At 42.1% G+C, this 18,119-nt stretch overlaps 2 protein-coding genes across 2 annotated transcripts in view; one reads left to right on the forward strand and one right to left on the reverse strand.

Moving 5' to 3' along the window:
- Positions 1-856: 856 nt before the first annotated feature.
- The window catches only part of si:ch73-374l24.1 (protein kinase C alpha type), an 83,842-nt gene continuing 66,579 nt past the window's right edge, over positions 857-18,119 (forward strand). Inside the window, 2 exon segments of the mRNA XM_034592534.1 lie at positions 857-1,135; positions 1,412-1,443. Coding sequence (XP_034448425.1) covers positions 969-1,135; positions 1,412-1,443 — 199 coding nt within the window. The 5' untranslated portion in view covers positions 857-968.
- Positions 1,781-3,017, reverse strand: LOC117765923 (cuticle collagen bli-1-like). Its single transcript, XM_034592539.1, has 4 exons — positions 2,868-3,017; positions 2,720-2,778; positions 1,879-2,647; positions 1,781-1,804 (listed from the first exon to the last, which is right to left on the reverse strand). Exons 1-4 carry the CDS (start codon positions 2,888-2,890, stop codon positions 1,786-1,788), a joined length of 870 nt encoding a protein of 289 aa, XP_034448430.1. The 5' UTR covers positions 2,891-3,017; the 3' UTR covers positions 1,781-1,785.

The raw sequence follows: 18,119 nt of genomic DNA on the forward strand, positions 1-18,119 counted from the left end.
TATGCATACATTTATTTCAAGATCTCCCTATACATAACACGAATAGGATATATACTATACTGCCTGTAGTGAAAGTGTATATTATATACATACTTCTCTGTATTTTGACAATGTGATGCTGTAAAAAGTTAAATTTCCCCAGTGTGGGATCAATAAGTTCCTTATCTTAAGTCTCTCACCTATTTTAGTGTATTGCAAAAACAGTCCTTCATACTGAAAGCTCATCAGGGCCATGTCTGAGGCCAAGATTAGGTTTCTTTCAAGATGCTTAAAAGGAAGTTATGACTGAAATAATATATTTGCAGCACTTCTCGAAATAAAGTAAAAATGCTTCAAAATAAAATATAACAAATAAGCAAAAACTAAAATTTAAGCAGGACCACCATTACATTTGTAAAATCACAGAATGTGGGATACAATAAAACTGTTTTAAGCTTGGATTCAAAAGGAAGCTACGGACACAACCTGCTGTTTTCCACAGGCAAAGTGTCCCAGAGTCTTACAACTTTTATTTCTTAAGCTCTTCCCTCTTTAATTCTATAGCTCAGAGTTTGGATCTGTTAAAAGCCTCTGCCAGAGCAGGTCAACTTTGGGATTAAAGATACGTCCGACCATGAATGCCTTGTAAGTAATTAAGTGTTTCATACTATAGTTAAAGGCTCCCCCCCCCCCCCCCACACACTTTAGTATCTATGAAATACACTGATCGTCGTGGTCAGTTTGACGTTCTCCAAAAGTTCCCTGCTGAAGTGAGAATTTCCCACAGCACGTGAAGGCGGACTGGCCCCACGTCACAGTGAATGAAAAAGACGCGCTGAGCTGCGGTGCAGGCTCAGAGCAGGTGAGTGCCCGGACTGAGGAACAGCGCCACTCCTCCGGAGCTGTGAGGACACAACCAGCACCTTCACTCATCTGTCGGGACAACGGCAAGGGCTGCAGAGTTTGCCCCCCCTTTTTTCTTTTCCATCATGGCTGACCACCTTTTACACTACAATGACTCCGCAGGGGTCGGAAACCGGTTCGCCCGCAAAGGTGCTTTGCGCCAGAAAAACGTGCACGAAGTGAAAAACCACAAATTCACCGCGAGGTTTTTCAAGCAGCCTACGTTCTGCAGCCACTGCACGGACTTCATCTGGTAAGAGACACACACCACCGGTCATTTCAATGCCTCTGATCAGTGTTGAAGTGAATTTCTTTATGCAAAAGTTGTGCAGCAGTGAGTGTTTACATCAGTAACGCAGATGTACGTTTAAGTCATGAGCACATTTCTGCTGTGGTCGACTTTTGCAGATATTAAACTGGAATAAAATAACTTTTATAAACTGGTGACAAAGTTTGAGTTGATTTTACGTTTCACTGACAGAACAGGGCACCTCCCATTTGTTTTAACACTTGTGCCTTTTTCTTGCAGGGGATTTGGGAAACAAGGATTTCAATGCCAAGGTAAATGACTCAACACAGGAGGCAGCAACAGTGCAATGTCAAAAACCTGCATTTGACCCAAAGGACACCCATATGAAATTTACCACTAAAGTTGCACCATTGTTTGGTTCTTTCATTTTGCTTATCTACCATTAAGCATGTGCAATTGTGTTGTAAGCAAATACTGCTTGGAGGTTGGTAATCTAGTCACATTGAAGCACACAGCAAATTGTTGAACTTTTAAAAAAAGTTTATTTTCTGGAGCACACATCGTTCTGCAACCAAGAAGGCAGGTGTTAGTCATTGGAGCTTTCACTTTGAGATGTTTAATGTTAAAATCAAAACATTTACCTTTTGAGGACACTATCCATGTATGCGTGGTCTGGAAGGAAACGCAATGATTAGGCATATTTTCACAAGCGTTAAAGAGACGTCACGTTTAAGTGGAGGACATACCCTTGAGGGTTCTTCACACCCACAGGGGCAGCTGGTTGACGCCTTGCAGGCACTGATCTTACAGCCAGTGGAGGGGCAAATCCTGGCGAGTATCTGGATTTGTTGAAGAGGTACCTGGATCTCCGGTAGGCATCTCTGGACTGGACAATGTAGGATGAAGGTGGAGGAGGAGGGAGGAGAGGTTCACTCACTCTCACGGAAACCTCTTTCTCTGGGCTGGCGACTGGGTTTTGTGGTTGGTAACTCATTTGAGCAGATGTAGCGACCTGTTGGGGTCCTGCATTAGCTGGGTACTTTTGGTAGGAGGGCTCTGAGGAATAACCTGTGCTCATATAACCGGCCCCTCCTGCAGTATTAGAGACACCACCAGTACTTGGGGACTGCGCCGCATTTTCTGAGGGATACTGAAAGACTTCCTCATAGACAAGATGGGGAACAGTTTGGGAGCCCCCGCCATGTGTACTGGAGCCAGTGTTGGGGCCTGGCTGAGGCCTTGCTGGGTTACTCGGCTTGTGGCTTAAAGGAAAGTTGAGTGGCGCGTTGGAGTTCCTCAGGTTCCAGTCCCCTGACTCACTATTAACAAAGCTCTCTACTGCAGGAGCACTAGGCACCGTTTGTCGAGTTGCGACCGGCTGCCATGCAGCTGAAGGATTGTTGTAGCTTGTGTAAGCAGCGCCACTCGGCTGGCCATTGGAAGCCTGCCAGTCAACAAACTTCAGCGCTTCATCTTCCATGTTGCGTGAGTCAGCTATGTACGGATATCCATACCCTGCAGGATTAACAATTATAGATTAAACAGATATTCCTGAGGCCTGATGTGGTAATTAAGAAGAGTCATTACCTTTTATGGCTGGTAAACCAACACTGCCATTAAACAGCAAAAAGCAAATCCCTGAAATCCTGCAAGAGAAGCCAGTAAAGCACAACCATCTAATTAAAGTCACTATTTTAAAAAGTGCTCAGAAACTCATGCCGCTCAGAAAACATACCACAAAAAGCATCCAAGAGCCATGGCTGTTAGTTGAGACGCAACACCTGTCCTCCTCAGAAGCTGTGGTATGAGTGATCCCAAGGACTGACTGAACCCGAGTGTAACCTCTGCTTGTCCCGTGTCTCCTTCTTATCAGGTCTCACTTAATGAAGAACATTGCCAGCAGCTGCACGCAGAGCAATCTGCGGCCGAATCATTAACAGGTGTGGCAGCCGGACAACACTGCCACCCACTGGTCAGCTGGAAATCCAGACTTATTATTGTGCCCAGTGTGTTTATGCTGAAACCTTCTCTGATGTTTGTCTATTTGAAGAACATTGACCTCCATTCTCTGATTTTAAACATTACATGTCAACGGTCATAATCCTTAAAAGACCCATCATTAATCACGTTTATTTTTCACCAGCATCTAGTCCCCACTGACCTGTCCTGGTGTCTTTGCACCACAGTAACTAGCATCTGTGTCCTCTCAATCCAGTGAGTGTCACTGTGCAGGGTCATGCTACAGAGACACGCTTCAGTGAAAAGATCTGTGGCTCTAATTAACTCTCTGGCTGAACAACGTTCTCTCTCTGTACCACATCCACATGGACAGTTATGCTTTTTATGCATTCAAGCAAAAGCTTTAACTCCACCTTTAGAAAACCACAGTGTTTTTTTGCATCATGGAGCCATAGGAGATAGAAAAATGACTGAATAACAGTAATGACATTGCACCTGATTTATGTTTCACCTGCCTTTTTCCTAAACGATTTCAAACTCCTCACTTTCCGGTTAGGTGTGTACATACAGTATGTGTGCATGGGATGACCTGTCTTCTTGCTGCTCTGTTTTCCAGCAGAGTTTGAATATATTATGGAAGTGGGCTGACAGGTTTGTGTTCTTGGATGTAGACGGGGCTTGTTCCTGCAGAGTGTGCATAAGGAATGCATTGCTTTTTCCCAGAAGCGTATAGTGGGATAATCCTCCAGAGGCCATCATGTACAGGCCTCTCTCTTTATGTGTCAGGCTTTGTGTTTCCCTCTGTCCAATTCTTGCCATATCTCTGGGTAGGGTGTGAGGGAATTTTGTCTAAGTTGTTCAAACGTTCACCTGGACGTGAGGACAAACTAAATAGACGTTGGTAGTTAAAAGTCAAAGGTCTAAGGTCAAGGTCAATGCAAACTTCCGGAATACTTTTTGGGGCCATAACTCAAGAATTAATATGCTAATTATGATAATGTTTTATTATATTCCTTCAAAGTCTTCACAAGAATCCGAACAGACTTGGATATAAGTTGACCGACTGCAGACAAGATGCAACTGCAAGGATAGAATTCTAGTTTCTTTATGGTTTCGATGCATAATGACTTTTGTAATTGTTGATAACACTATACAGACATACGACACTGGATTGTTATTGCATGGGGCTTTGAGTCAGCCAAGGGCAGAGAGACTGTAGCTCAAATATATGTTCTTTTAAGACTGGAAATCAAGGCATATTTCTCTCTGTGAGTGAAAACTTCATGCAAAAGGCTCAAGAGCAAATCCTCAAAGAGCCGCAAACTCCTAAGCTAAGCTAAGAACTAAGCTAAGCATTTATGCCTCTTGCGATCATTGTAATATATGCCGCTGATGGTGAAAATGTTCCCTGAATGAGGTACAGCTCACCTGGCTTCTAAGAGTTATTAAAAAGATGAGTAAGCACGGCTCCTATGATCATTCATCTTTATCAATTTCCCTTCAGGGTTTATATAAGTTGATGTGTTTTTAGTCTCCTGTGATCGCCCAACTCAACTGCATAATGGCAAGAAGTGGAGCGCCACCCAAAGTAGAGGAAATGCCTCTGTGTGGGTGGGGGACTGCAGTTCCTAACCTCTCCTTCTGCCTGGTTGGGGATGAAGGATGCGTGTGACAGAATTACAGATGAATGAATTACTTAATTCTGAACTATTGTCTCCTCCTTCTGGCAGTGAGAGGAATGACACAATCAGAGAAATGTCTGCAGTCCTAAGACAACAATTATATTAGTAAATGTAATAGCTACATATCCTACAACGAATATTTTACAAATTTCAACTTGTCAAGGAACAGTAGGGTGGCGTCCCTCCGTCCCTTCTCTTCTAATTGCACTCCAAAAATACACTCCAATCATTGTCTGGGTTTGTCTTTTCCATTGATCACTTCCTGTGTTAGACTCTAACCTTTCCTCTAAAAAAAGTGAACTTGAGCATCAGAGACCTCAGATGCATCCTGAGCTTCCCCTGCCATTCTCCCATTTGCTTTGGCCTATTCAGTCTCCATCGCTATTGTTGTTCCCATCTTCAGGTTTAGCAAACTTGCTGGTAGAAGTAAAACGCATCGCTGCTGATGCACAGCATGGGAGTGCCGCCACAGACATATACAGAGAGAGAGAGAGAGTTACCTGCCAGTATTCTGTGAACTTGTTTGGGCAAGAGCTTGAATGTTACTGGCGTTACTTTGCATTTAAAGTTCCCACACTCCAGCTTTAATAACCAACATCAAATGTAATAATGTTTTGTTCAGAAGCTTCACATTCACTGTAACTTACTTATTCTGGTCACCATAGGAACTCTATTAGATCTGACTCACCTCAGTATATAAAAAAAACCACGTCATTTTACCTGACAGTTGAATTGCAGTACGGTGTTTTGTATTTTCAGAGAGGGACAATGTGTGAGTCTCGTTGGCTGTGACTTGGACCACTGTGGAGAGTCTGCAACTGTGATACATCCTGTCATATGGACATGCTGAGTTATGTCCTATACATGCATGACCATTATACACTCACCTTACCATTACATCACTGTCCCCTGAACATGCCGATCAAGATCTGTGAATTATTATCTATCTCACACTGTTAAAGAAGTGAAAAACAATACCTGGATCTGCCCCCTGATCCGGTACCACAACAAAATGGAAAGATCCAGTGTGTAAGATTTAGGTGAAAGGGATCTTTAGGCTAGAAGATGAATATAGAAAATCCCTAGTGATGTTTTCACTAGGGTGTAATCATCTAAATTGTAGGAATTGTTGTTTTCTTTGCCCTAGAATGGGCTCTTCATGTTTAAACACTTTATATTTCCATCTAGAGCGGGTCCTTTCTAAGGAGGCCGTCATATTTTTTACAGTAGCCAAAACTGGACAAACTAAACACTGTTTGAGTCTTATGACAGCTGAAGGCTACCACAGGTTCTCTTTCATGTTTGGAAGGGGAGGGTGAGGTGAGGCGTATTCAGCTGCAACATGCAACTTCACCTCTAGGTCTCACTAAATTCTACACACTGAACCTTTAAGGGGTTCTTCTCTGACCCATTCTGCATTGTGGTAAACTGTCCAGTAGTTTTTGCAAAATCCTCCTAAGTAAAGCTAATTAAAAAAAACAAAACTAAAACACGCTTACATCTAGTTTTTGTCTGCAATGGAAATGTATTAATTTTTTTGCACGTTTACCCACGTTTAAAAAAACTGCATATAACTGCTAATTTTGGTGTATAAGAGGTATAACAGACACATCAACTGAGATGAGATAACCTCATTGGCACAGGTAGTTAAACATGTATTAGTTTAATTGAGGTCTGACATGTGAATGATCAATTTCTGTCGGATTACTGTTACTGCCCAAATGTCGTAGTGTTAAACAGTGTTGCCTGATCTCTGAACTTTTCACCAGACGTCAGATCCTCTCATTAAAACCAGTGGTGTGAGAGTGAGAGCGATTTCATTGCCGGATCACTCACTCACCAACACCATGGTGGATGCTCTGCTCTCCCCCTCACCTCCCCCATCCTCCCCCCACGCTAAAGTTGCGCATCTGTGGAAGTGACTGTGTCATCTGGAGTGTTGGGAACCCGTCGCAGGGGAAGCGAGCACTCTGTCTGGACACAAGGAAGAAAGGTGAGACATGGAGGGAGAGGCAGTCAGAAGTAGAAGAAGAAGAAGCGGATGCAACAATGTAGACAGGGTGGAAAGAAGGCGAGAATGTGCAAAGGTGAACACAGGAGACTAAATAAACACAGGAGGATCTGCAGTTGCATGGGTGGCAGTGTTGGGGTGAGAGAGACAATGAATTGAAAGAGGCCTTTCACACAGTCTGGCTTCTTGCTACAGAGTTTTGGCAAAGATAAAGCAAACAGTGTGACTACTCAGAGCGGATGAAAGAGAGAAGAGTGAAAACAGTTGTAGATATTATGTCGACTTGATGAGCGATTATAAACTGTGGCCAAGTTACATCTTAAGTCGTCATGTCTGGGATTGTCTTGTGTGCGGAAGGTGGTGAAAGGCCTCTTCTTCTCAGACTCGTAGCAGTTCTTGTCGAAGCGACGCCTGCACTGATCATGCTCCACGAATATGGTCTTAAAGCTGTTTTATAAGCTGCGTTTGGATCAATTTGACTTATAGCTGCAATAAGAGACTTTTTTCGCCACTTGACTTATCGCTCCGGGTGAGAGGCAAAGTGCACCCTGGACACGTCGCCAGTGTATTACAGGACCAATATACTATATATAGAGAGAGAGAAAGCAAGAGAGAGAGAGAGAGAAACAACCATTCACTCTCACAATCACACTTACAGTTGATTTGCTTATTTACACATCCAGCAGGCAGGGCAACATTGATTTTCAGTCGTGTAGTAAAAGCTCCACTGTGTTCATCAGCTGTCTGTGAGCTGTTTGGTGCTGAGCAGGTTGTAGTACAGGAGGTTCAATGGGTTCAGAGCTTATTTGCTGCAAACAGCTGTGTGCTGCAGCTGAAAATAGATGCAATAAGAGCGGTGAGGGTGAACCAAAACTGTTAAGTTGCGGATGGACAGCTAAACAATGAGCTGAAATCATGATATTGATCTGTAAAGCAGAGGAGAGCTGCAGACTCGGGTGATAATTCACTGTAAGTTCATAGGAGGCCATTCACCCCATTCACATTTCCAGGGTATTTTCATGCCTTGTTTATCTAAAATCATCTATAGAGTACTCCTAACCATCCATTATCTAGATAACTTATCCTTTCAGGGTTGGAGGGGAAGGGGGCTGTAGCCAATCCCAGCTGACATTGTGCTAGAGGCGGCGTACACCCTGGACAGGTCGCCAGTGTGTCGCAGGGCCAACACGTTTACACCCATGGACAATTTAGAGGCTCTTTGTACCTGGCCATCTGTGACTTTAAAATCCTTTTAATATAGTTTAAAGTTAATTTAGATCTCGATTAGCCACTCTATTGTAACACTCTTTCTGGGGTCTCCTGGTGTAATATCTATTTATACCTCAAATAATTAACACAACCATTACAATAACTTAAATCATATAGATAAAGACAAATCAATTGTTTGTATCGTAGAGATCAGTGCTTTATTTCCCAGGACATCTAGCAGAGTAGATGTTTGCAGCCTTACTGCTCCTTACTGTCCGATATTGCTGTGCATAGTCCACTCTTTGCTTCCATGGTGACGTCTCCATCACTGTAAGCAGCCCGTTTTGTTCAGTTTGAAATCTATTTGCATGTGAAATGCAGCCAGTTTGCCTCCTCTCATCTCCAACCCAGTGCTCATCAAGTGGTAATGATGAGATCTTTATCACGATGAGGGTGTTCGGTGTGGGCTCCTCCACCGCTCCCTGAGACATTTGTTGCCCAAGTGGGTGACATCATGTATGTGTCAGTTAGCATGAGGAGGGCTGACACATGCCTCTAACACGGCTGTCGCTGAGCCCTAATGGCAGGTTGGAAGCGGAGCCAATCACTTTCTGCACTCAGAAAGGAGCGGCGGTACCTCATTTACCAATCAAGAGGAAGTGAGGGCGAGAGCTGTGGGTGGGGGGATCCAAACAATAAACATCTTACACAGTAGTACGATTCAGTGCCGCTCCTCTGAAGTGATGCGGCTGAGATCTGAAGGGTCCTCCTGCTCCATCTCTGCTCTGACTGTAAACATGGCCTGGATATGTTAATTCATTCAATCTTTTTTATGAAACAGATCTATGCTTTGTTGGTTTAATATGGATTTAAAAAAAAGATATACATATCAATCTCCTCCTCAACATTGTGGGTGTTGTTTTGCTGTACTTGACTGATCATTCTGCCACGTGGGAAACTGCACGAGTTAGAGAATCCATTAATTTAAAAGCCCTGGATTTGTATTTTTTTATATAATAGCTTACATGTGCCAGAAAAGTGAAGCCTGTTCAATACAAGCTTTTGTCTCTCACGACAGAAAAACCAATCGGCGCAAGAAAAGAAATTCACGATAACACACTGTTTAATACATTGAACAGTTTCTACATAGTAGAAGATGCAGGGGGGCAGGACATGTCGTATAAATTCCGTTGTGGAGCAGCACATTGACATTGGCCCTTATTGTCAAATTGCCAATCTTTGTTGGCGTTTTCTACGTGCGTGCGACCTCTTTGTCATCCTGAGATATTTGTTTTCTTTCCTTTTTTGCGTCCGTCACTTGTAACAAACTGACTAGGACATTTGCGTTCTCACATTCAGCCCCTCCGGATGATTTTCAGGAACATGTCTGGACCTCAGTGCATGGCTGAAAACAGCTTAATAGTGGAGGCTAAGCTGACTGGGATAATTACTGTATGTGTTGGCTGATTCTCCCTCTGCTCGTCTCTGCTCCATATTCAAAATGCCCCTTTGTACTATTGAGTGCTGGGTCTCTCTCCCTCCCTCCGTTACTCTCCTTCTCTCGCTCTCTTTCTCTCCACTCCTTCACTCAAGACGACTATAGCAACAAAGTGGGCCACTTGCATGTTGTTATCATGGTAACAGCTCTTCTGGGCAGTTTTAATGTGTGTTTTACATTACCGGATCTCCTCCAATCTTGGTGGAGCCCTTCGGTCCTTTTTATTTGGCCAGTTAAAATCACATGCAATATTTAACAACCACAGAGTGCAATGTTTCCTGTTCAGACCTTTTAGGAAGTGTGTGTGTGTGTGTGTGTGTGTGTGTGTGTGTGTGTGTGTGTGTGTGTGTGTGTGTGTGTGTGTGTGTGTGTGTGTGTGTGTGTGTGTGTGTGTGTGTGTGTGTGTGTGTGTGTGTGTGTGTGTGTGTGTGTGTGTGTGTGTGTGTGTGTGTGTGTGTGTGTGTTTCTGTAATTCCCCTTTCAACAGAATCTAGACTCAAAATGTACTATTGCACTGCATTTTCATTCAGATACTACTGGTGGTCTTTTCTCTCATCTACAAACAAACCACAAACACAACGTCTAGTATGATCTGTACATTATAGATTGAAATACTGAGTGTATCTTCAAATGCAGCCACACTCGCATTATCCTCTGTCTGCATTGAGGGGGGGTTTGTCAGATGGAGAACCTTAACAGCCTGCACCCAAAAGGCATTTAGATGTGTGGCAGTTAGCTCCCCTAAAGCCACAGTGACACAAGACCTTCTTATGTGTCAATATAAGGGGATTGCCACAGTCTGGGTGCAAGACAAAGAGCTCTCATTTCTAATTCCTCACTGTGAAGAGGGGGTGACGATAAGGAAAAGAGCGGATTGGCACCAAGAATAAAAGGAAGATGGCAGGGGGAAGCATAGAGGAGGCTAGGTGATGATTTAGAGCATTTATACGTACTGTACTGTAAGCTGGCCAGTGCCCTAACACCATATGATTGTTGTCTCAAGGCACACTAGAAGTGTTTATTTCGTTATATTAATCTTTATCCACTCCAGTCACTGCGAGCTTTCACATCAGCAGCAGAATTTAACTGCATGATATTGAGGCTTTTTTCTTTTTTTTGTGGACCAAGGTCGATTTCTTTTTTTCCAAGGTTTCTCTTCTGACACCTACACATCCAACCAATCAGAGTGCTCGTTGTTGACGTCACATTTGAAAGCACTAGTATAAGAAGAGCCAATTCCTCCGCATTCTGACATAAGTTTATTTCTTCATTTATCTAAAATAATTGTCTCACAGTTACTTTTGTCTTTAAAAGGATGATGTAGCCGACTTGAAGCTGGGATCAAGCAGCAGGCGACACAACTCCTGTCGTAGGAAATGAATGGGACTGTTAACAAACAAAGGGGACCTCAAATTAATTCATCAAGAAACTCAAATGAATCCTTTAGCTATTGTGATACAGTGTAAGCTCCTGAAACCATCAGTTCTCCTCTCCATCAATATTGGGTCTTGTACCAGATCACCATTGCTTAATGTTGATTCCATTCCAGGTGCTTTTTTTTTTGTTGACATTTTATAATTTATTTGCTAAATCACGCTTAATGTGAATAGTCACAAAATTCACTTTGGAGTTGTGTCGTTTATTTGTGTCACGGTTGATGTGCAAGTGCCTCCATTTAGTGGATGTATGTCGACAGATACATTAAATTTTCTGTCATAAAAAAAGCAGGCTTGCGTTTTGCCAGTGAAACACTTTCAACGTGGAGCAGCAGCAGACAGTTTGCATCGGCTCGGATGTGACTGCAGGAGGCTGATGAAATTGAGATAACATTTTTAAAAAGTATTAATATGCATGTATATTTTAATGTGGATCCCTTGTGCGTAGATAGAATTTGAATCTAGTTTGGGAACAGTTGCCATTTACAAGGACGACTATTTTTAAGAGAGGTAATTACTACTTTCTGCAGAAACATGCAATAAATAGTAAAAAAAAACAAACAGCATTTGGGATTCCAAACACTGATAACAATCTCTGCAGAAATGCAACTGCTTTTATAAGCAGGAACAAGCGCCCTGCAGCTCACTGCATGTTCACAGTCACCTTTCCCACTCAAATGTCTTCTGCTTTAAATGTCACGAAATCTCTTCAACTAACTCCATAGTTTGTCGATATATTTGTACTCATCATGAAAAAGCTACTGTAATTTCTTACCGAATATGCCAATATGGTGTGTCAAAGTTACCATGGTAACAGTTCTTGGCCCCTCGCTTTGCCTGTGAAGTGCCAAATCTGTGCCAAGTAACGTACCCCAGGCGATTACTTCCCTCTCGAAAAAAAAAAAGAACGCAACATTAAACACCCCTTGTTTCCAAATAATCCTTAAATGATGATTCAACACGGGAGCTTGGCATCACCTCCTCAGCCTCCATTTATGCAAATAAAACAGGCCTCAGTAGCAATGACGATTCGTTTGTGAGCCTGTCTGGGTGAAACGCTAAGACAGTATGTAAATCAAGATATGAATGAAGAGCTCAAATCCCAGACCTACAGGGGAGGAGAATCCAGTTCTGGACAGACTCTGCCCCCGTTTTCAGTGCAGCAGTCACCGCCACGAGTGCAATATTTTCATTTTAACAGACTGTCTCAGCCGATCATGTCAAATTGTTTTGCTTGCATAACACAATGTCATGGGGTGACATTAAAAAGGGGTCTTTTTTGGAGGCTCGGCATTACTCAGCTGAGAGTGGGTAGTTAATTGTCGGGGAGCTGCCTGTGTGTTTTCGCTGTGACACAATAAAGTGTAATGCGATGACACATGCTGTTCCCTCATAATCTTTATTTTAACGAACAAAGGCCAAAGACCATTTTTTAGGGAGGGCTGGGAGGGACGCTATTTAGAGACGAGAGAGTGTGCTGCAGATTCTCGAAAGATGTGCGTGATACTATCCTCGAAAAACGTATAAATGCATTTGCCTGTGCTCTGTGCATAAACAACAATAGAGCGTGACAGAAGCAGTCACTGTGCTGTGATTTAATCTGTGCTGTTTCCAAAAATGGCAGCGAGAGGAGACCCAGAAGAGATTCCTGACGAGATGCAATAAACGTCTGGCTCCGAGTGCAGCCGCAAATCTGCTGATAACTTTCCCCCACACTTTTAGAACTTGTGCTACAAAATGACTTCTTCGTTGGTAGATTATTGAATGCTCATGCTATTGCGTCCGTCTTGTATTATTTCATCCATGTGCAGACAGAGGTGAGGAGTAGCCTTTTCCTCTATCTGAGTAAAAAGATTGGCAGCATGTTGAACCTTCATCCATTATAGATGTTCACCAGTGATATATACTAATAAAAGACGCCATCAACACATAAGACCTACACTCAAGCATCGGCCATTTAACCTCGTCACTCCACTGAAACCATCTGTTGCCATGACGACGTGTAATTTGTTAAATGTTACTTGGTCGCAAACTCAAGGTGAGCGTATTAATAAAGTGTGTGCTTGTGTGCGGAGTGTGCAAAAAAAACGTAGCTGTCTGTTTTAGACAGAAAGACTCAAGTGCTCACCTCTGTGTGTCTCCGCACTCCAGCTGTACTGAATGAATTCAGCGGTGATTACACCCACAGCTATTTCGGGAATGGTTTAAGTCAGAGATATCACATCTTGACCCACATAAGGTGATCACAATGTGCACTCGGGAGGATTTGGAGCTCGCTGGGTCTGTATCTCATGCCGCTGTGTGTGACGAGAGTGTCCTCGGGTCCAGGGATGAAAAGCTAAACATGACAATCTAGTTTTAATTTGTTGCTCCTCTCTGTGATCTCATACTGCGCATTCACCTTCGCACAAAAGGTTGCAATCGTCTGAGTTGTCTATCCAGGAAAAGGTCATTGTGGGATGAAAATCAATAACCTTAATATAATGTCATCATGCGTATTCTTCAGCACTGAGCAGAACCCATTCCATTTTGGTGGTGATCCAAGAAACATTCAAAATTCACTGGATCAAAATCAGAATGTGGATCCAGTGAATTTAAATGTGGTATCATAAGGGGACTGTTGGTTTCTTATGTTTTGCTATAGTCACTACAGAAAAAGACAAATCAAACGCGAGATGAGAAAGGTGCAGATAAAATGTGACTAAATGCAACGTAATGGAGAAAAAGCACAGAGTGTGGGGCTAAGATGAACACATGGGACTTTCCCAGCCCCAGTCATATTTTTTGCTATTTCTGTGCAAGGACAAAGATGCAGGGGGACAGACAGGGAGAGGCAGAGGGTTAGAAAATGTGTGTGCCAGTTTTCTGAAGCGTGCGCTCCCTCTTCCTGCTCCTGTGGTGCTGTAAGCGTGTGTGTGTGTGTGTGTGTGTGTGTGTTGTACAGCGTGAGGGTCACCCAGTAAGAGACTGCAGCGAGGCTCTTAGTCATCCTCACACCTCGCTCCCCTTTTTACCTGACAGTCCATCTGTCTACATATTTACCAGCGGATACGGATTCCACACTGTAAACAAATTAAAATATGCAAATGTTGTAACTGAATGCGAGGTACTGTGCAGGATGAGCTTGGAAATTTAAATGAGCCTGAGTATTTTACCTACAATGGCAGTAGTGAAAGAGAGTTGAGGGAAAAAAGCAGGTTTAAAGTATAACTGAAGCATAAGTTGTGAAACCTCAGTGTTTTACCTTTTTATGCTGATTTCTATTCGCAGACCTTTTATAAAACATGATCAGATATTGTTCCCTTATTTGACAATCTACAGAGAAAAATTAAATGTGTTCTCGTCTGCTGTCTTTGTCCATTTCAACCAAATATATAAATTAATAAATTCTTAACGAATCGATAGATTCATATTCAATTGAAATATATTTAGATAGGTGAGTTAAAAGGTAACCAAATTAATTCCACTAGAATCCCAGAACACTGATAACATTGTACTCTGTCAGGTAATAATTTACTTTGTGCAGGATTAGTTTCGTTTTTTACTGTCATATCACAAAACCACAACACTACTCACCATTGCTTCCTCTCATGGTTACATATCAATTTTGCTCACACAAGATTACCCACTTCTACGCACATTTTATTTTATCTTTACTTTACATTTATGAGTAATGATACATATATATACATATATATATATATATATATAATTTTTATATTAATATCATATTATATACCTATTCATATCTATCCATCTTCATTTATACATATTTCATGTCTTTAATTTTATTGTGAAGCATTTGAGCTGCATTTTATGTATGAAAGGTGCTGTATAAATAAAATGTATTATCATTATTATATGCACAAATACAGTATACAACCCACATACTGTATCTGTTAAATCTGGGCACAATTATCCTATGTCACCGAACTGTCTTCATGTACTTTTTCTATCCATAATATCTGTCTGTAGATAAAGTTGTATATTTTGTACACTTGGTACACTCATTTCATTGCCTATTTTTACCTATATTTATCTGACTTGTTGTTGCCATGGTCACAACTTTCCTGTTTACCGTGATTACACATGTGTGGGCATCTTGTAAATGGCCATGAAAAGGCAATTGTATAATATAAGCTATAGATAGTGTGTTCTAGCACATTCACACATTGTGAGTATTTAGTGCCTGTCTGGCTGCATTGTTGTGTTGTCATGTAGACTAACATGAAAGAAGTTGCATAATTTGTATTTATTTTTACACTATATTTTTTACTAAAGAGACCTTGAAGCACCATGTCAAGTAGGAAGATCCAAACCAAAGCATCGTTTCTAAATATTCATCCACACTTGTCTCTGTTGGTCCTGTTGGGCTCAGGTCTGGTCGGGTATCAACTAACGTGTCTATTCAAGGAAACAGAAATGTTGCTGAACTAGCTTTAACTTAGACTGTCTCACCAGCTATCACCGGAGGCAGGACATGACATGAAAGTCCAGCTGCAGAGATCACAGGGTTTTGTTTACAGCACATCAACAGCTCTCAATTCTTTCTGTAGATATTTGTATTTTTTGCGTATAGTATCCATCAAATATTAGAAAACATCAGCAATGCGCCCACTCGCTTGCTGGTGAATTGAACAGTTTCCTGCTGTATTCTCACATGGGCTTACTCCGACACTTTTATTTGGGGGCTGGCAAGAAAACATCCCAAAATGTGTCCAGGTCAAGTGAATATCCAGACTTCGGTGCATGTCTGAAAGCAGCTACTAACAACAGTGTCAGTAGTTTGTTTTTTACCTCAGTCTCTATAGGTCTTGTGAAATTCCCATATTGTTTTTTCTCCCTCAAAAATGACACGTTTCTAAAGTATAGCAATTTCTGTTATGTCAAAAAGTCAGATTTCTGTCGTCACTCCAGATATGCAGTCACTACATTTTTTCTTTAATGGGGTTTCCCACTCTTCTTGCTTGATGAGCTATTACTGGGTGACCACATTTGTCACATTTATGGAGAGTAAGGGTTTTGTTTTTCTATCTGTGTGTAAAAAAACAAACATCAAACAGCAACAGACGTGAGTTAATGTCATGAAAAACTGCAGGACGATGATATACTGTGATGATAAGTGAAATGTCCAGAGAAGGCTCCAGGCCCACATGAAAGGGGAAACACACAAGAGTAAACTACACACACACACACACACACACACACACACACACACACACACACACACACACACACACACACACACACACACACACACACACACACACACACACACACACACACACACTAGAATGCACATAGTCGTTCTGTATGATATCAGATGCCTATATTCTGACAGGCTGTTAATGTGCTACAAGCTGCTTCAATGACGAACTGAATTATTTCAGACGCAGCCGCTTGTCTGAACACATCAATGCACATAGGAACCTTCCACCTCCATCCACTCTGTCCTCTACATGCATGCATTCTCATGCCCGTTCACAGGAACTCCATCTTGTTCTCACTTCGCTCTCCCCTGGTGGAGCGGGAGGGTGAGGACAGGAGACCGGGCCTGTCAAGTCCGAGCCTCTAATTGAAGGTGTCACGGTTGTGTCCCCTCCTCGTCTTTCCCAGCCTCCCCGCTCCACTCTGGGCAAATATAGCAACAGGCACCACGGGGGAGAGTCAGCGCTTTGCGACCATGTTTTTTTTGGCATCTGCATGGTAGAATGGAAGGAATTTTATCCCTTTTGATCTGTGTTTATCGTCTCCAGGGCTCCACTAATGAAATTATGGGGAGAGTGTTTCTTAGACTCTTTGCTCTCTGTTGTTTATGTGTGTCCTTCTTTAACTCTCATGTCTTTTGTGTAAACAGCCTCTTCACTTTATCTTGGACAACATAAAAAGATTAAATTCAGAACAAAAGCCCAAATAATGCTTGATCAGACACAAATACAGTAATTTCTGTAAAATCTATCAGTTAGAAGAATTAAAACATTTAATCATTAACACTGTTACCTTTGCTGTCCTATAAAGGACGTGTGTGGGCTTCAGGCGGTTGCATCGTTTCTAACCAACTGTCATATTCGAGAGCCAGCGTCCTGGCAAGAGTGTCGATTCGAAAGATTTTAGGGACTTAATGAAAGCAGGCAAGAAAAGCATGAAAATGAACACAAACTTGTTTTCAGTCACAAATGACTGTACAGTGTTTTTATTGCTCTGTGTCTAGACAGGAAATATAAACATGCAAAATGATGGAAGGGGCTGCCCCGCTAGTTCAGTATTCAAGCCAGAGGGAGGAAATGCTAATGCTGAATGAGGAGCTCTTAGTTGTTATGTGTCATTAGGATCATAAGTCTGTTGTTGGCATGACTGAAAGAGGAAGTGAAGCTCAGTTTGCTGCTGTAGTCTGTGTTGAGCCTTGTTGGTATTGATTTGGAATCTCCATTTACCTTAATTTGACCTGTTTATATATTATGTTCTTTTTCAAAGGGCAAGGTAATAAGTACTACACAGATTTTCAGTAGGATATTAACAAACCATCAGCCATGCCTCTGTATAGAAAGATGGACGCCATCACTGCCGTCCAAAAGTGAAGCCAAAGTGTCTTGATCGCCACCTGGTGACTGGCTGCAGTATAGGTCATGAACCCTGCCTCCTCTATGTTAGTGGATGGGACATGGATCAAACTAAAAAGTCAAAGCACGTGTCTAATACATTTTTCTCAGAGATGGTTTGTGTCATTTGATGATATAAAAAACGGGGTGACACGTCATGATTGACTGACTTGTGATTGGTCGAGTGCGTGTAGCCGCGGGAACTCCTTACCTCCATCTCCCGATCGCTACTGCAAGAAGCTTGATCCATTAAATGTTTGGCTTGGGTTAGAAAATGACTTCAATCATTAATTTAATGTCAGAGCTGTTGCCAATTATTTTGTGTTGATAAAATTGATCAACTAATTTTTTTAGCTGTGGTCATGCATCTTAATTGAATTCATTTTAATTTTGCATTTGGTAACTATGTTGCATGAACACGTGTTCACGAGTTTCCTGTAACAGACTCCGTAGGAGCTGTTGCTGGTGAGAAAGGACCAACATATCTCTCTGCAGAGCAGGGAAAGTAAGCAATGCATCAACCACACCCCGCATGGCAACGGACAACACGGCCGCTCACACCTACTCGCATACTGTACACGCACATGCACGGA

The sequence above is a fragment of the Hippoglossus hippoglossus genome, chromosome 8 (genome assembly GCF_009819705.1).
Source record: "Hippoglossus hippoglossus isolate fHipHip1 chromosome 8, fHipHip1.pri, whole genome shotgun sequence".
Lineage (NCBI taxonomy): Eukaryota > Metazoa > Chordata > Actinopteri > Pleuronectiformes > Pleuronectidae > Hippoglossus > Hippoglossus hippoglossus.

Coding starts and splice junctions, on each gene's coding strand:
- LOC117765923 (XM_034592539.1), bottom strand. CDS start 2,890: ATGGCTCTTGGATGCTTTTTGTG. Junction 2,779..2,867: donor GCTCTTGGATGCTTTTTGTG/GTATGTTTTCTG, acceptor CTTCTCTTGCAG/GATTTCAGGGATTTGCTTTT. Junction 2,648..2,719: donor TGGTTTACCAGCCATAAAAG/GTAATGACTCTT, acceptor TTAATCCTGCAG/GGTATGGATATCCGTACATA.